Raw genomic sequence first — 19,443 nt, 5'->3', positions numbered from 1 at the left:
TGTGGAAACACAGAGGTTATATTTAGCAGGGTTGCTAGGGAAGCAGATCTGGGATGTACAAGAAAGAAATGAGTTAAGAACTTCACAGAATGGAAGCGAGGTTAGTTAGTGCATTTACATAGTGGAATACTACTGGGCACTGAAAAGATAGGACTGAGAGAAATAGAATGTACTTTGAGTATTTCACGCTGAGTGATAGAAACCGAGCCATGTAATCAAACAAGCAAGCAAGCAAACAAACAAACAAACCGACATTCTATTTATATGTATCTTTAAGGCCTTTATGGCTGAGCCCTGCGTCCTCCAGCCCTGCAGCTGCTCACATTGAAGTGGGGGGAGTAGAGGAAGGGGAAGGATAATCAGGATATATTGTATGAGAAAAGGATCTACTTTCAATTTAAACAAGAGGAATCGAGACACAAAGAGAAGCAAGATTGGGAGAATGAGAACTTTGGAAGCCAAGTGCAAACTCTTGGTGCTCTTGCCTTAATGTCCCGTCCCCATACTGCTTCTCTACTATTTTCCTACCGATCATTTATTTTGTTTTGAGACAAGGTCTGCCTGGGTAACCCAGGCTACCCTTGTATTCATGTTGCACTCTCGGTCAGTCATGAAATAATAGCAATCCTCCTGCCTCCACACCCTAAGCAGTAGGATGCCAAGCATACATCATCACACCTTTTCAGATTTTGAATGGAATAGTCACTGGGATTGGATCTCAGGTTCATCTCAGAGTTCAATGACAGAAAAGGCACAGAAAAGAAAATAATCTATGATACAGGTTCACTATAAGAAAGAAGCAGTGGTCTCTGTGTTGGGTTTTAAAGAAAATTATTCCCGTGGGACTTTCTAAATGACTTTATGGAATAGGAATATGTTTATAGCAAGTGTTGTTGAAAATTCCCCATGACTGGTTTGAAGTGAACCATGGGAAAAAATAATGAGTCACATCCCTTGAACTCTGAACTACTTCCTCCAGCAAGTAGCCCACAAGAAGCTGGAGTGGAGGCATGCATGTTCAACTCCAAATAACTTTGAATCAAATCATAAACAAAAGGCTAATTTACTAAATATCCCTTTATTTGCTGTAGACAATGACCTCTGAGTTTTAAACCACAGTCTATTCTTGATACCTGCCTGCCCAGAATGATAACGTATACAAGGTTTCCATCCTGACTCCAAATAATACAACACCACATCCGCTGTGGCAGGAAATGCCCACCTGTCAACACCCACACCCTAATGCCACCTCTCACCCTTTCTTGAACCTGAACTCTGTGATGTCCCCCTTCCTCTCAAGGTCCTGCCACCTTATGCCCATGTATTTATAATTCTTTTTAGTGTGTGTGTGTGTGTGTGTGTGTGTGTGTGTGTGTGTGTTCTTCTATGTATAAATGTATATGTGTGTTCACATGCATGTGTGTACTTGCAGGTAGAGGTCAGAGAACAACCTCAGATTGCCATTAGCAATACCATCTATCTCTTTTGAGACAGGATCTCTCACTGGCCTGGATCTCATTAATTAGGTGAGTCTTGCTGGCCAGTAGACCCCAGGGATCCCCTGTTTCTATTGCCTTGTCACTGGGAATAAATGTGTGCACTACCATGCCAGGCACTGTTATGAGGATCTGGGGTCAGACTCCAGACCTCATGCTTGCAAGGTAGACACTGACTAAACGATCTGCCTAGCACTGGCTTTTTAGTTCTGTCAAAGGCAGCACGAATATCACTGGGCATTCTCAGGACCAGTGAAGAATTCTAGAGCCCTTCTGAGACCAGATGGGACTTACCGAAATTGGGTGACCCGAACTGACTCAAAACCATGGACTCTTCTGTACGCTTCTTTAAGCTTAGAAAGAAAACAAAAGACAATGATTCAATCTTTGTCCTCACAAAAGGACACACATCAAAAGGACATTGGAGCAAAATACAGATGCAAACAATAAATAAATAAAGCAGTAACAGATGAGCAAAAGAAGAAGGGGCCATGGGAAGAAGTTATATGTCATAACAAATACAGTCAAGTAGCAACTGAGAATACACACACACACACACACACACACACACACACACACACACACACACACTTTATTTTTGATGATGCTAGGAAAAAGTGAGCTATCAGAGCCTGGTGAAGTGGCTCCATTAGCAAAGTCATTGTCACGGCCATGAGGAGTTGAGTTCAGGTTCCTAACACTCATATAAGTGGAATATATATAGCCACGTGCATCTGTAGCCCCAGCCCTGGGAAGTAGAGATCCCAGAGCTTGCTGGTCAACCAGTCCTAGTCAATTGGCGAGACCAGTGTCTCAGATTGGGAGATCTTGTCTCAAAATACTAACACAATGATAATTTGTAGATACCCTTTAACAGGAAGGCACTTGCGATCTACCTCTGGCCTTCACACATGAACAGAGAGGAGGGACAGTTTGGTAATGATGGGATATCCAACATCTTAGAATAGTGGGGAATAGGGTACTAAATCATATAATAAATGTGCCCAGGTCTATGTTCTGGTCCTCAACATAGGCACACTGACTGGTCTGTCCTTACATGAATGCAGTGAAGAGAATGTACCGGGTCTATGTTCTGGTCTTCAGATTGACTGGTCCAGTTCTTATTGACTTTGCTGTGAGGTAACATTTTGTTCAGTAACTGTTCAGCTTCTAAGAGACAATTCTTTGTGGAACAGATTTAAATGATGACAATTGAGCTTGGGTCACAGTAATTTGCTATCTGTGATTAAAAACCACAAAATTGTCAAGAGTCCTAAGTACAATATTAATTAAGTACACAAAATCAGACACAAGGCAATGGAGAGCTCAACTGATAAAGTCTTAGGAAAATACTCATGGATCGTCAACTGTTGGAACACATCCAAAATAAGTAATGAAATATGCACTAAGGGATCAAAGAGTTGCCTCAGCGGTTAGGAGCATGCAGAAAACTTGAACTCCCTGTTCCCAGCATCCATGTTGAGTAATTCACAGCCACCCATAAGTCCAACATCAGGGCTATTTCTGGGCTCTGTGGGCATGTGCATACATGCATGCCTAGAATGTACGCGCGCACGCGTGCACATACACACACACACACACTTTAAAATGAAATAAATCTGTAAAAAAATATGTTATTAAGGAGCTAGGGTGACAGTTCAGTCAGTAAAGCACTTGTCCTGCATGAAGACCCGAGTTTGAGCCCCAGGACCTATGTCAGATGTGATGGAGCATGGTTATAATATCAGCACTCAGGAGGCCGAGGCAGGCAGATTATACAGACTCACTAGCCGGTCAGCCCAGATGACTTGGTGAGCCCCAGGCCAAAGAAAGTCCTGTCTAGAAGAGAAAAACGCAGGGGTTGGGGAGAAAAGACAACATTTGAGTCTGTTTTTCTCTATCCCCTATATGTGCACACAATACCCACATGTCTATAGAAATATGAACACATACAAGATGTGTATTTAATGCGTGTTCTCAATTGAAAAGCATTGGAACTTAGGGTTAGAAAGAAAATCCTTACATAGTAAATAATGCTTACTTGATTTTCAATTCCAACTGTGTAGTGGGCATATACATCAGATGATGAATTCCAAAGGTCTTCAGGAAATTTTTCATCGATTTCAAAAGTGCCCCAAACTTCTATGGGAAACAGAAGGGAAAAAGTCTTTAGAGAAAATAAATGTCTAACTTGATTTTGTCAGTAGCATGAAATTATAAAAGTACAATTCTGAATCCATGGTAGTAAGTATTTCCATTTATTTTCATGAAATATATTCATTTAACATCATAAAGGAAAGAAAGAAAATCGGAATTTTCAATGATGGATTTCTAACAATTGTGAGAGTATTCTAGTGCGCATGTGTATGTGTGTGTACATGGAAATGGGATGTCTGGTGTCTCTCTCAACTAGTCTGTACCTATTTTTGAGATAGGCTCTCTAACTGAGCTTGGAGCTCAGCAATCCGGGTATATTAGCAGACCAGAGAGTCCAGGAATCTCGAGTCTATGTTTGCCCGTGTCTTCATGCTTGCACCAAGCACTTCATTAACTCAGACATCTCCCCAGCCACAACACAACTTTAAAGCAGTTTGCTAACTCCTTATAAGCACTGTGTTGACTAGCTCAGGGCTAGTGCTTGTCTGTACAGAGTTGGTCTCTCTCTAAGGACAACTCCTGTTTGTTCTTCATTCAGGGCCTAATTGTTAGCTGATCTGGAAGCCTTTCTCTGGTCTCCACGTGGAAAATTCTTTCCCCCTCTGTTTTCCATCCCCATTTTCTCCATCTGGCTATACTGCCTCAATAATACTGTGGGAAGCCTGACTGAGTCTTTTTTATATCTCTTGTAGATGGCTGAGAAATAGGTCTTTTTTCTAAATGTGGACTTTCATTGGCATTTGTTAAAGAAATTGCCTCTTTTCTTCCTTATATTACAACCTCCCTTCCCTACCAGCCTGATAATTCATACACAGCATGACAAATGCTTTGTGGTGCCCTGGAGGCTTTATCCTGGAACTGGACATGAAAATGGTGCTTAATAGGTACATGATTGGCATAACATGAATTGCTGTGGTCCTGGGGAGGTGAAACAGGTATGCCCAGTTAAACTGAATTATTACTGGCTCCTCCCTCAATCTTTTCTTTCTTCAGATCTAAAACCCAGAGCTTCAAGATGGCTAGAGTAGTCGTTGAAGAGACACTCCTTCTCCAACTCCATCTCCTCCTCCTCCTCCTCTTCCTCCTCCTCTTTCTTCTATTCTTCTCCCTTCTCCTTTGCAGACTCAAACTATAGCCTAGACTGTCCTAAAACTCATTATGTAGCCCAATCTGGCCTCAAATGCAAAGCAATCCTCTTGGCTCTGTCTCCTGGATGCTAGGGTTACAGGCATGAGCTACAGAGGAAATTGTCTTAAAGTCCATTAAGGTCCGGAGTGCAGGTAACTAGACTCAATTTCACCCTTCATAAAACAGAAACTTAAGTCAACAGTGGCTCCCCTGGTTCTTAGGTTATATACAGTGTGTGTGTGTGTGTGTGTGTGTGTGTGTGTGTGAGAGAGAGAGAGAGAGAGAGAGAGAGAGAGAGAGAGAGAGAGAGAGAGAGAGAGAGAGAGGCGGGGAGGGAGAGGGAGAGGGAGACACAGATACAGTCACAGACACAGAGACACAGAGAGTCCTGTATTTTTCACAGAGTTTGTGTCTTGTATTTTTCTCTGTGTGTATGTGTGTGTCTGCCTATCTATCTGCCTGCATGTCTATCTATGTCTATCTCTGTCTATCATCTATCTATCTATCTATCTATCTATCTATCTATCTATCTATCTATCTATCATCTATCTACCTACCTACCTACCTACCTACCTACCTACCTACCTACCTCTTTGGTGTGTGTATGACAAAGAATATGTTTTGTGATCCAGAGCAGGCCTTTCAATGCAATTCCCAGGAATTCTTCCTGCGTTCACACATCTAGAATTGATTCTGATAAAGAAGAGAAATGGGGGTTGGGGGAAAGGAAAATTTTTTTGACTCAGACAGCTAGCTGCCCACTTGGATTTTAGTGCATCTTTCTAAATCTCAGTAGAATCCCACAGTCACAGAGCTGCACCAAGAAGTCCAAATGACATCCAAACCTCACCATGTGGTTTTGGATCTGCTGCGTGTAGGAGCTCTGACTGGATCCAGGCAAAGCTAACAGGACATCTCCACATCACCACTGCCCCTCAGCATCAGCTGCCCTAGCCAGGCAGAGTACAGTACAGTCCCTGTAGTATGCTGCGGTAAGAGCACCCCAGTCAACAAGCACTTACTTGCTCTCTCACAGAAATTAATGCTCTGCCTGAGGCCTCTGAGAGAGCAATTGCAGCTTGGGACGGGTCCAGTTGTGTGAAGGCAGCAGTTCTGGGGGTCAAGGCAGGAGGGAGGAAACCACGTATAGCTGTCTTCGCAGGCACACTCCAGGAACCCTTTTCGGCTTCTGCAGTCTGTGTATAGAAAAAGAAATAGAACGGCGTTGTCTCAGTGTCTGCTTCCTAAACCAACATCTGCTCGGGCCTTGACTCTGACTGGAATCTGAACCAAAGATTCCTCAGCAGAAGCTGGAAGGGTGGCGATGCGTTTAAGATGAAGAAATGTCTAACTCTGTAGACTAGGAGGTTAGTGTGGAAATCATAGCAAAGATAAAACCCAAATGACTTGGCTTAGCATCCAACACAAGGCTATGGATCCCACAGGTATCCACTGTGGTGTAAGAGAGAGCAGATGAGCATAGTCACAAACTAGAGCTATTGAAGAGGTCTAAAGGGTAGTTGACCACTGTCATTTGAGCCCCTATCTATGCATCTATCAGCACTCCATGTGTCAGGGCCGAAGACCACATGGCTCGGTGTTTGAGAGCACTTGCAGGTCTGCTGGAGACCTGGGATGGGTTCTCAGCACCCACACGGTAGCTCACGGGCACCTGAAACCCCATTCCAGAGGGATCTGACACCTTCTTCTGGCCTCCTCGGGTAGCAAGCACACACATAGTGGACGAATATACATGCAGGCAAAACGCTCATACATGTAACAAAAAATTTTGGATGTTTTAACATTTTAGAAAGGCAGAATGACTTAGAGGTGGGGCCCATGTTGAAAATGTCTAGTGGTCAATGTTGTGGATTCTTTATTCTGTATTGGATCTGACACAGCCATCGAAACTCCTTCCCTCTTAACAGATGGTGAAGCGGGATGGTCCAGGATAGGTTTGAGAAAGGCACATGGAGGTGTGTAGTGAGTGCTGCTGTAGTGAGGCAACCCTGAAGCACTTCTCCCCCGAGAGTATGAGCCAACAAGTCTGAAATGGACCAAGAGTTGGCATTTCTATTAGGTTTCCCGATCCTGCTGCTGGCTGGGATCTGAACACTCTGAGACTCAGTTTTAGCCAAGTCAATGATTGAACTTCGCGGGGAACCACTTTTGTGGTGTGTGTTACCAACTAGTTCTTGCTATCTTCAAGAAACAGTGGGATTTCCTATCCTGGCTTCATGAGGCTGGAGTAAGTGGTAGAATAAATCATGGCCAATATAATAGAAGTAGAATTAGTGTCTGTCCTTTCCCAGCCAAAGAATGTCACTGCCTGTGTGAGAGTCTCCAGGGTTTCATTTCTTTGGTGCTCAGAATGGATTCATTTGAAGTAAGATCTCCCCCATCAGCTAGTGCCTCACGGACAACCACAGACACAGCCCCCTTGCCAGCGTGCAGTGGACATGTCACATGAAGAAGAAACGTTAGTTCTTGATGCCACAGAGCTTGTAGAAGAATCATTATTTTTTTCACAGAGCAACCCTTCATTGTGGCCCACCCTCTTCCCCCTTTACACTCCCAGTTTACACTGGACAGCTAATTTACATGTGGTGGCCTTCACTCTGATGATCTTGCTGGGACCACGTAAACTCGGCGACGGAGATTTCAAGAGCTTCAGAAATCTCTTCAGTTCTCTCTTCTCCTCTGGATCTCTGTATGTCACCTGCAGTAGCACCTCATACTCGTGGACTGGAGGTAGAGAGCAGTTATTAGAAGGTACCCGTCTATGGGGAGGATCACTTAGCCGTCATCCTGTCCAGCTTAGAGCCCCTGGAGGGTCCCTGACGTTTGCCACTACATTCTGTACATCCAGACATTGACTGAACATGCACAAAAGCAGACGCGCCTTACACATGCCCCATACAGATCTCTCCTCCCACTTCTGCTAGGCCAGTTGTTCCCATGCTCTGTGGACTACCCCAGAGTCAAGAGGAAACAGGCTTGAATGTCCTGCCCACTCTTCCTCCCTACTCCAGCTTTGGTTTCCTTGAAGTATCTGTAACATAAAAAACAACAACAAAAAAACAACAACAACAAAACAACCAAACAACCAACCAAACAAACAAACAAACAAAACAACTCAACTTCACATTTTAAAAAAATGTTCCAGTCATTAGTGGGAATTTTAGGACTTGCTTAAATACAAAAACAAAACATAATTTTAGCTTCCCTCTGTATATACTTACCTCCAGCTACTTACTTCTATAAATAAGTCATTTTCCTTTCTTCCCCTCCCCTCCACCCCCTACTCCCCAAAGACAAGCCTTCTGTACTCAGGGCTCTGGAATCCTCGGCTTCCCCATGCCAGGCTTGGTCTTTCCTTGAGCCTTTGCATATGTGCTGGCTCTCCAGCCAGACCGACTGGGTTCAGATCTTGTCTATAGTACCCACAGGCCTCGGAAGTTCCTCCAAAAGATGCGGAACAGGGTACATACGCTCATGGTCACTTTCTCAGGAGGTAATGGTACTGAACCCAGAAAGACCAGGTTCAATCCTGTCTTACAGCCCCTAGCTTTAGGCCTTAGGTTCACTATCTTTAAAATAAATAAAGATGGCCATAAACAGTCAAAGGTGCTTGTGAGGTTTTAATGCTTATAATAGAACTGACCACAGCCTGGCATAGTGACAGGCCAATAAATAAATACTTACTGCACTTTTATTGTCATTGTTAATCTTGTTTGTCACAGTCCATGTTGAGATTTTTGTTTTGTTTCCTTGAAGAACTGTTGCATGGGGACATGTTTTACGTGGTGGCTAGCACACAGCCATGTGCTAATGCATGTAAGCGCTCCACATGCCAGAAAGGCCTTTGTGGATTGAATCCTAGAACCTAACAACCGCCGGTGTGGACCAATGTTTTCATAAGGAAATACATTCAGTGCTTCCAGCCTGCATGTTTAAATCCACACCAGGACCCATCCCCAAGTTAAGAGCTCTGCCTATTAATTACATTCATGGGAGGGAAACACAAAAGAAAGAAAGAAAAGGACAGACTGCTGTCAGGTATGGTGCATGATGCTCATCTTCAGTATCAGCCTGCCTGGATTTGTAGTAATCTAGGAGACACACCTCTGGATGTTTAACTGAAAGGTTTAACTGAGAAGAGAAAACTCACCCCGGAATGGATATGATGGACAAAGAGAAAGTGAGCCAAGTGTGAGCCCTCATCCTTAAGCTCCCCAAGTGTGGAGAGTGTGGCCGCTACCTCCAGCTCCAGCTGCCATCTCTGCCTGGCATAATGGACTGCCTAGCCCTTTAAATCATGAACCTAAATAAGCCAACCCCCCCCCACCCCCGTAGGACTTTGGTAAGGTGCTTGGCTAGAGCAATAAATATACCAGCTACTACACTATGTGTTTAATCCTCAGAAGTGTCTTGCTCTTAAGAATTACTAGTATTCTCTCTTTACAGATTTGGAAATTTTCATAGCGTGCCTAAGATCACTGGGCCGTTGCTGAGGTGGGAACTCTGTTTTCTTGGTCTCAGTGTCCAGTGTTCCAGCACCTCTAGCGGAGTCTTACCTGGATGCCTTTCCTCAACCATACTGACAATTTCTTTTGTTCTTCGGCCATCATTTTTCTGCTTTAAAAAAAAAAAAAAGAAAGAAGATAACTATGGTGAGGCTTTGATATTTGCAAACCATAGGCCTGTTGAGTTTTCCAGAAGACCTGACCTAATATCCAAGCAAAGGATGGTGGGAGATGGCCAAGGACCAGGGAAGGCTGTTTTGAGCAACTGAAGGTGCCTGCAGGAAAAAGCTTCGCAGGAGGCAGGAACAGCAGGTGCAAGTGCTGTGACTGTGCAGCCCTGAAGATAGAATGAGGGATTGGAGAGCATGAGGGTGGGGACAAGGCCGGGAGCAGGGGATGGGGGCTCGTGAGAATGAAGAAGAGGGACAGAGTCCATAGGTGCAGGTCATATAGATGTATCAGACCACAGAAAGAAGATTTATAAGGAGGGAAGTGTTATTGTGGTGTGTGTGTGTGTGTGTGTGTGTGTGTGTGTGTTGCAAGTACATGGGCTCAAATGCCTGGCTCTGTGACTGCCGGGTTCGACTCCAACCCAGTACTGGAAATACAGCCATCCATGCCCCAGCTTTTTAAAGCCTAAGCTGGGGAGTCCAGCATGGGTCTTCATGCTGGCAGAACAAAAGTTCTTCTCTGCTGAGTCGCTTGGTTTTTTTAGCCTTTACCCCAGTGAGTTATGCAGAGTTTGAACAGGGGCAACAAAAGAAAGATTCACCTTAAGTTTCAGGGAAGCCTTAATCCTGACGCCATATTTAGAATGGCCAAACACAGAAGCAAGGAAAGCACTTCTGGGGTTACGGAAGCAATACGGGAGTGAGATGAGAAAGCTGTAGACAGGGGCAGTGGCAGACAACGTCAGACGTATCTGATGTCTGGCTATATTTTACAGATCCATTTTTAAAATGATCTAAATGGGCAACGCGATAAAGACTCAAGCATGGCACATTTTACCCAAGTGGAGAGAGAGTGTTGCAATGGGAAAGGAGGAGTAGGTTTGGTAGGAAAAATTCAGGGGTTCAGTTTGGGACCCATAAAGTTGAGGAACACAAGGATGGTGGGCACATGGGGGTAGATGTTGAGTGGGAAGCATCCAGACAAAAATACACATTAGGGAATCATTAGTGAGTAGAAAAGACTCAAGCCGTGATCCTCGATGAAAGCATCAAGTAGGCCGTGGCTGTGGTAAGGCTCAGTAGTTAAAGCACTTGCTATGTAAGAGGGAGGACTGGCTAGTGCTTGGATCCCTAGAACCTATGTGAATATGGAGTAAGCAAGGTGCTCTGCCTTGAATTCTGGCCTTAGGAGGTGGAGACAGAGTCCCCAAAGCAAGCTGGCCAGCAAGAGTCATAATGTTACTGACCTCTGGGCCTAAACCATTGGAGAAGATTCCTGATATCCAGGTCTCTATGTGTAAACACAGTCTCATATGTGTCTGCTTACACATGTGCAAACATGCATACTCACAAATGTATAATAAATATACACAAATAGAAACAAAACTAAGAACGGTGAATACACTGGTGCTTGGGAGACAGAAGCAGAAAGATTGCTGCAGGTTTGAGGCTCACCTGGTCTACGCAAAGAGTTCCGTGCCAGCCAGATATATATGACAAGACCATCTCTCTCTCTCTCTCTCTCTCTCTCTCTCTCTCTCTCTCTCTGTTACACATACACGCCATAAAACAAGGGTGGTGCACATCTGTAATCTTCAAACTTAGGAAGTAGAGACAGGAAGATCAGTAGTTCAAAGCTACCCTCAGCTACACTATGAGTTTGGGACCAGCCTGGGTTGCATAAGACCCTGTACTGAGCAGAAGAATGCCAGAAGAGCAGGGGAAGTGGAAATAATAGAGACTGCCCATGGGTGTTAATGACCACCCCTATTGGTTTTCTGTGCCCAAGAGGCCATAGCATAGAAGATGTTGAATTAGACAAGATCTCCAAGATAGTAAAATATTCATGGGAGGGATTCATTTGCAATCAAAGAAATAAAATCTTGTCTTAGGATTACCAGTCCATGCTAAGACAAGACCGCTAGACCTCTGATGCCAATCCACTGACCTTTGCATCTCAGTTGCCTGGAGAGTTATAGATTCCAAAGGTACCAGAAATGTGAAGAGGAGTAATGGTTACCAAGAGCAATAAGATGTGAACCAGCTCACCTGCAGGAAGCCATCGGTGCCCTCAGTGAGCGTGAAGAGAGGGACGAGCCACAGAAGTCCAATTCTCATATCCAGTAGCTCCTTCTCTCCTCTCTGGACTGAACACAGACACCCGTGTCTAGTCACCCTGGAGGCTGTGTGCTAGAACAAACATTGTAAGCCAAGGCTGTGACTAGGAACAATCACCACCAGTCCCTGAAGATTTACTGGGGTTTTCTTTGTCACATTAAAACAACCAAGAGCTCTGCGAGTGCAAATATCAAAGACAGATTTGGAGTGGCTAAACTCAAGGATAACAATAAGCCAATCTAGAAAGCTCCCTTCTTGGTACTTTATGGAGTTAGTAATGAATTGTTCTTAGGTTTCTAATTATCTTATATAATTGGCCCAGAACTTAGCACATCAGCATTGTGGTGATTTGAATAAGAAATATCCCTTGTAGGCTCTGGTATTTGAACACTTGATCCCCATTTGGTGGTGCTGTTTGGGAGGTTGTGGAGCCCTGAGGAGACCATGTAGGGAAGGTTTTGTGTGTTTACAGCTTAACCTCACTTCCAGTTCCATTTCTCCACTTTGTGTCTGGGGTTGACTATATGAGCTCTCAGCTTCCTGCTCCCCCTGCCTGCTGTCATGGCTTCCTCCCCATTACAGAGTTTCTCTCTGGATGTAAGCTAAAATACATGCACGGATCTTTCAGTTTCCTTTGATTATCAAGTTTTATCATAGCAACAGAAACGTAACTAATAAAGACTTGGACAAAAAAATTATCTTTTATGTCTATGTTATTTGGTGTCAAAGAATAATAATGCCAACTTACAATCATTCTGTATAAGCTACTGGGCACATGAGGCTTTTCCATTTTTAAATGTTAATTAAAATTATATTTAAAATTCAGTTTCTGCATCTATGCCTAGAGCTGAACCGGTGCCACAGCTCTCCATATCCAAATTCTGCCAGGAGAGAGCTGGCTTCCTAGGAGTGCGGACACACCTGAGAACACAGGTAAGACCACTACTTCTGCTCAGATATCTGGCCCAAGAGGGACCTTCCCAGAGCCCTCAGGACACAGGAACCAAGGAGTAACTTGGGACAGGATCCTTGTGGTTTCGGTCTGCGCCCTGGAGGTAACGCTGTGCCACACCTCTCCATATCCATATTCTGCCCAAAGAGAGCTGGTCTCCCAGGAGTGCTGACACACAGGCTTACAAGAGGAACAAGCCCAGAGTAAGAGACAGCAAGACCAGCTAACCAGATGGTGAGAAGCAAGTGCAAGAACATAAGCAACAGAGACCAAGGCTACTTGGCATCATCAAAACCCAGTTCTCCCACCATAGTTAGCCCTGGATACCCCAACACACCAGAAAAGCAAGACTCTGATTTAAAATCACATCTCATGATGATGATAAAGAACTTTAAGAAGGACATAAATAACTCCCTTAAAGAAATACAGGAGAACACTGGTAAACAGGTAGAAGCTCTTAAAGAGGAAACACAAAAATCCCTTAAAGAATTACAAAAAACCACAACCAACCAGGTGAAGGAATTGAACAAAACTATCTATGATCTAAAATTTGAAATAGAAACAATAAAGAAATCACGAAGGCAGACAACCCTGGAGATAGAAAACCTAGGAAACAGACCAGCAAGTATCAGCAACAGAATACAAGAGATAGAGACAAACTCAGGTGCAGAAGATACCATAAAAAACATTGACACAACAGTCAAAGAAAATGCAAAATGCAAAAGGTTACTAACCCCAAACATCTTGGAAATCCAGGACATAGGAGAAGACCAAACCTAAGGATAATAGATATAGAAGAGAGTGAGGATTCCCAACTTAAAGGGTAAGTAAATATGTTTAACAAAATGATAGAAGAAAACTTCCCTAACCTAAAGAAAGAGATGCCCAGAAACATACAAGAAGCCTACAGAACTCCAAATAGACTGGACCAGAAAAGAAATTCCTCCCAACACATAATAATCAGAACAAAAAACACACTAAATAAAGATAGCATATTAAAAGCAGTAAGGGAAAAGGGTCAAGTAACATATGAAGGCAGACCTATCAGAATTACACCAGACTTCTCACCAGAGACTATGAAAGCCAGAAGATGCTGGGCAGATGTCATACAGACCCTAAGAGTACACAAATGCCAGCCCAGGCTACTATACTCAGTAAAACTTTCAATTACCATAAACGGAGAAACCAAGATATTCAATGACAAAACAAAATTTACACAATACCTTCCCACAAATCCAGCCCTACAAAGGACAAAAGATGGAAAACTCCAACACATGGAGGGAAGCTACACCCTAGAAAAAGCAAAAAAGTAATATTCTTTTAACAAATCCAAAAGAAGATAGCCACACAAATATAATTCCACCTCTAATAACAAAAATAACAGGAAGCAACAATTGCTTTTCCTTAATATCTCTTAACATCAATGGACTCAATTCCCCAATAAAAAGACATAGACTAACAGACTGGATATGTAAACAGGACCCAGCATTTTGCTGCATACAGGAAACACATCTCAGTGACGAAGACAGACTCTACCTCAGAGTAAAAGACTGGAAAAAAAAATTTTCCAAGCAAATGGTCCCAAGAAACAAGCTTGAGTAGACATTCTTATATTGAATAAAATCAACTTTCAACAAAAAGTTATCAAAAAAGATAAGGAAGGACACTTCTTACTGGTCAAAGGAAAAATTCTAGCAATATGAACTCTCCATTCTGAATATCTATACTCCAAATGCAAGGGCATCCACATTCATAAAGGAAACTTTACTAAGCTCTAAACATCTCACACAATAATAGTGGGAGACTTCAACACCCCACTCTCATGGAAACAGAAACTAAACAGCAGTTATGAACCAAATGGATTTAACATATCTATAGAACATTTAATAAAACCAAAAAAATATACCTTCTTCTCAGCACCTCATGGTACCTTCTCCAAAACTGACCATATAATTGGTCAAAAACAGATCTCAGCAGATACAAGAAGATTGCAATAATCTCATGCATCCTATCAGATTGCCACAAAGTAGGGGTGGTCTTCAATAACAACAAAAACAAAAGAAAGCCCACATACACATGGAAGCCGAACAATGCTCTACTTAATGATAACTTGGTCAAGGAAGAAATAAGAAAGAGTTCTATGAAAATGAAGGCACAACATATCCAAACTTATGGGACACAATGACATAGTACTACCTAAGGACCCAGCTATAGCACTCCTGGGCATATAACCCAGAAGATGCTCCAACATGTAATAAAGACACATGCTCCACAAATTTCATAGCAGCCATATTTATAATAGCCAGAAACTGGAAAGAATCCAGATGTCCCTCAACAGAGGAATGGACTCAGAAAATGTGGGACATTTACACAATGGAGTACTACTCAGCTAGCTATTAAAAACAGTGACTTCACAAAATTCACAGGCAAATAGATGGATCTAGAAAATATCATCCTGAGTGAGGTAACTCGGTCACAAAAGAACACACAAGGCATGTACTCACTGATAAGTGGATATTAGGCAAAGAGTGTGAAATACCCATATTGCAACTCACAGACCACATGAAGCTCAGTCATACTTAGAAGGGGGAACAATATCATCAAGGGAAGTAGAGGGTAGGAGGGACTTGGGAGGAGGAGAGTGGGGGAAGAAGGGCAGAATCAGGTATGGGAGGAGATGGAGGAGATGTAGAGAAGGTCAGGAAATTGAACAGAGGTGTGTAGCAATGGGGGATGGTGGGGTTGGGAGTAGCAACCAGAAAATCCCAGATGCCAGGAAAGCAAGAGCCTCCCAGGACCCCATGATAATGTCATTAACTGAAATACCTCACAAAGGGGAGGGAGAACCTGTCAACACCATATCCAGAAGTTAGGCATGGCCTCTTGACTGAGGGATGGGGCCACTCACCCATCCCCAAAATTTTAACCCAGAATTGCTCCTGTCTAAAGGAAATACAGGGACAAAGAGTGGAGCAGAGACTGAAGGAAAGGCCATCCAGAGACTGCCCCACCTGGGGATCCATCCCACATGCAGACACCAAACCCAGACACTATTTCTGATGCCAAAAAGTGCTTGCTGACAGGAGACTGATATAGCTGTCTTCTGAGAGGCTCTGCCAGATCCTGACCAATACGGATGTGAATGCTCACAACCAACCATCAGACTGAACACAGGGATCCCAGTGGAAGAGTTAGGAAAGGACTGAAAGAGTTGAAGGATCCTTATTTGGCATCAATGGGAGGGGAGCCTTTGATCCTGTGAAGGCTTGATGCCCCAGTATAGAGGAATGCTAGGGTGGTGAGGCAGGAGTGGGTAGGTGGGCAAGTACTCTCATAGAAGCAGGGTAAGGAGGGATGGGATAGGGGGTTTGCGGTGGGGAAACCTGGAAAAGGGGTCAGGGGGATAGGATAGAGGGTTTGCAGAGGGGAATTGGGAAAGGGGATAACATATTAAATGTAAACTAAAAATCCAATTAAAAATTCAGTTTCTTAGATGAAGCCTTCAGCTGAGTAGTAAAGCACTTGCCTGGGCTGCATAAGTTCAAACCCCACACCGCCCTACACACACATGCACACACAAACACAACATGCAATCTGTTTCTTTGTTGCATTAATTATACATATTTTTGCCTTGTATTTTTACAATAGGATATCATTGTAGCCCAGGCTGTCCTCAAACTCACTCACTGTTACCTAAGGATGGCTTAAACTTCTGATTCTCCTAGTATGTGGTCCTGGGGATAAAACCACTTGCTTTACACATGCTACATGCAGACTCTATCAACTGAGATAATCCTGATCCACTGGACACATTTCTAAGGCACACAAGTCACAAGTGTTAAGTAGCACATTGCAGAATCCCTACATCATTTTGAAAAGATTTGAGTGGCCAGCAATAATAGAACATATCTTAGTTAGGGTTTTACTGCTGTGAACAGACACCATGACCAAGACAAGTCCTATAAAGGACAACATTTAATTGGGGCTGGCTTACAGGTTCAGAGATTCAGTCCATTATCATCAAGGCAGGAGCATGAAAGCATCCAGTCAGGCATGGTGCAGGAGAAGCTGAGAGTTCTATATCTTCATCTGAAGGCTGTTAGCAGAATACTGGCTTTCAGGCAGCTAGGATGAGTGTCTTAAAGCTCACATCCACAATGACACACCTACTCCAACATAGGCCACACCTACTTCAACAGGGCCACAACTTCTAATATTGCTACTCCCTGGGTTGAACATATACAAACCATCACAGAGCATAAAGGACTATTGCCCCACAATCTTTCAGTATTTCTTTTACGGCTCAAAAGATAGATAGATAGATAGATAGATAGATAGATAGATAGATAGATAGATAGATAGACAGACAGGCAGACAGGCAGTCACATACAGATTTAGATGTAGATATAGATGTAGATAGATATAGATATAGATATAGATGATGTAGATATAGACATAGATATAGATACAGATATAGATGGCTATAAAAAAAGATACTTGCTGAAAGGACCCTGATATAGCTGTCTCTTGTGAGGCTATGCCGGTGCCTGGCAAACACAGAAGTAGATGCTCACAGTCACCTATTGGATGGAACACAGGGCCCCAAATGGAGGAGCTAGAGAAAGTACCCAAGGAGCTAAAGGGGTCTGCAACCCTATTGGTGGAACAACAATATGAACTAACCAGTACCCCCAGAGCTCTTGTCTCTAGCTGCATATGTAGCAGAAGATGGCCTAGTCGGCCATCATTGGGAAGAGAGGCCCCTTGGTCTTGCAAACTTTATATGCCTCAGTACGGGGGAACACCAGGGCCAAGAAGTGGGAGTGGGTGGGTAGGGGAGTGGGGGGATATAGGAAACTTTTGGGATAGCATTTGAAATATAAGATAAGAAAATACCTAAGAAAGAAAGAGAGAGAGAGAGAGAGAGAGAGAGAGAGAGAGAGGGAGGGAGGGAGGGAGGGAGGGAGGGAGGGAGGGAGGGGAGGAGGGAAAGAGGGAAGGAGGGAAGGAGGGAAGGAGGGAAGGAGGGAAGGAGGGAAGGAGGGAAGGAGGGAAGGAAGGAAGGAAGGAAGGAAGGAAGGAAGGAAGGAAGGAAGAAGGAAAAACATACAATTCCCAGACTCAATAATTCACCATTGGAGTAAGCATCCTTGGTCAGGAAAGAGTAGAGTTCTACCCGCTAGCCTTACCTTGCTTCTTGGCAAACTTAAACTTCATGTGCACACTGCCATTCCCATCAGACGCTGCTCTCAGCTCCTGCTCTCTGACCTAAAGACAAAGACAGGGGGTGAGAGGTGGAACAGGGAGGACTCTGATACCCATGACCAGTTTTCTGAGGCCTTCGAAGAAACTGTGGACACATGGTGTCTGTGTCACCCTCCCTCTTGGGTGAATGAATGTTCCTCTCACACCCACCTTCCCCACCATCCTGTTTGACAAGGACCCCTCTTAGATCTTTGGCTGCATGAGTCTGCAATGCTAACCTGTGCCTCAATCCGTTTTTGTTTGGTTGGTTATTTATTGAGACTGTGTTTCTCTGTGTAGCCCCGGCTGTCCTGGAACTCACTCTGTAGACCAGGCTGGCCTCGAACTCAGAAATCCACCTGCCTCTGGCTCCCAAGTGCTGGGATTAAAGGCGTGCACCAGCACAGCCCAGCTTCTTCTTTTTAAATATTTGTATATTTTTCTTTTGTGTGCATTAGTGTTTTGCCTGCAGGTGAGTGACAGATCTCATTAGAAACAGTTGTGAGCTGCAATGTGGGTGCTGGGACGGAAACCTGGGTCCTCTGGAAGAACAACCCACTCTTTTAACCACTGAGTCTTCTCTATAGCCTCTCCAACCATTCTTTTAGATCTTGGCTTATCTGCTCTAAAGTGCCTGCTTCTGTGTGTGTTTACTGTTCTCCAAAGCGAATGGGTATTTGTCTCTGAAGAAGAGCATTTCAGTCATTTTTCCCTTTCCCTCTGTGTCAGCACCTGGGACTTGATCCAGGACTACTGAACAGACCAATACCTGCACAAGTCCCCCATATAGAATGGCAGAGCAGCGGTTCTCAACCTGTGGGTCCTGATCCCTTTGCGGGAGGGGTCAAACAACCCTTTTACAGGGGTTATATATCAGAAATCCTGCATGTCAGAGTTTTACATTACGATTCACAACAGTAGCAAAACCACAGTCATGAAGCAGGAACAAAAATAATTGTATGGTTGGGGGATCATCACAGCATGATGGACTGTATTGAAGGATCACAGCATTAGGAAAATTGAGAAGCAGTATGGGGAAGGATCTGACTGCAACTTAAACACACCTTTCCACAGACTCCAAGTCAACTAAATCACTTGACTCCACTCTGATGTAAGTGCCATGGAAACAGATGTTGCATTGTATTGCTTAGGGAATGATGACAAGAATAGAATATGTCTGAGTGCGTTCGGAACAAGCACATATTTCTAGTCCACACTGATTGAATTAATGATTATATATATATATGTATATATATATATATATATATATATATATATATATATATATACACACACACACACACACACACACACACACACACACACACACACACATTTCCTGAGTTGTACACTTTGGATTTGGATATCTGCCCCTATGTGTGTAGTATATGTGTGGTATATGGTATGGTGTGTGTGTGTGTGTGTGTGTGTGTGTGTGTGCATGTGTGTAGTGTGGTGTGGTGTATGTGTGTGTGTGCATGTGTGTAGTGTGGTGTATGTGTGTGGTATGGTGTGTGTGTGTGTGTGTGTGGTGTGTGGTATGGTGTGTGTGTGTGTGTGTGTGTATGTGTGTGTGGTGTGGTGTATGTGTATGTGTGTGTGGTGTGAGGTGTATGGGGTATGAATAGGTGTGGTGCATGGGGGAATATGTA

At 43.6% G+C, this 19,443-nt stretch overlaps 1 protein-coding gene across 4 annotated transcripts in view; it reads right to left on the bottom strand.

Moving 5' to 3' along the window:
* Adgrf1 (adhesion G protein-coupled receptor F1) overlaps positions 1–19,443 on the bottom strand; it is a 55,594-nt gene that overhangs the window by 23,234 nt on the left and 12,917 nt on the right. For 2 of the 4 annotated variants that reach the window (XR_876591.3, XM_006525120.4), the window contains exons 2-8: positions 17,737–17,815; positions 11,527–11,624; positions 9,359–9,419; positions 7,383–7,526; positions 5,804–5,977; positions 3,538–3,638; positions 1,791–1,849 (exon numbers count right to left, since the gene is read on the bottom strand). Coding sequence is in view for 3 of the 4 variants with exons in the window: in XM_006525120.4 (XP_006525183.1) it covers positions 1,791–1,849; positions 3,538–3,638; positions 5,804–5,977; positions 7,383–7,526; positions 9,359–9,419; positions 11,527–11,624; positions 17,737–17,764 (665 nt within the window). In the remaining variant the exon portion in view is untranslated. Of the gene's footprint in view, positions 1–1,790; positions 1,850–3,537; positions 3,639–5,803; positions 5,978–7,382; positions 7,527–9,358; positions 9,420–11,526; positions 11,668–17,736; positions 17,816–19,443 lie in introns of all 4 variants that reach the window. The other 2 variants (XM_006525121.4, NM_133776.2) reach the window with 2 other exon arrangements.

The sequence above is a fragment of the Mus musculus genome, chromosome 17 (genome assembly GCF_000001635.26).
Source record: "Mus musculus strain C57BL/6J chromosome 17, GRCm38.p6 C57BL/6J".
In the NCBI taxonomy this organism is placed as follows: Eukaryota; Metazoa; Chordata; class Mammalia; order Rodentia; family Muridae; genus Mus; species Mus musculus.
This window is presented reverse-complemented; position numbering and strand designations above follow the sequence as displayed.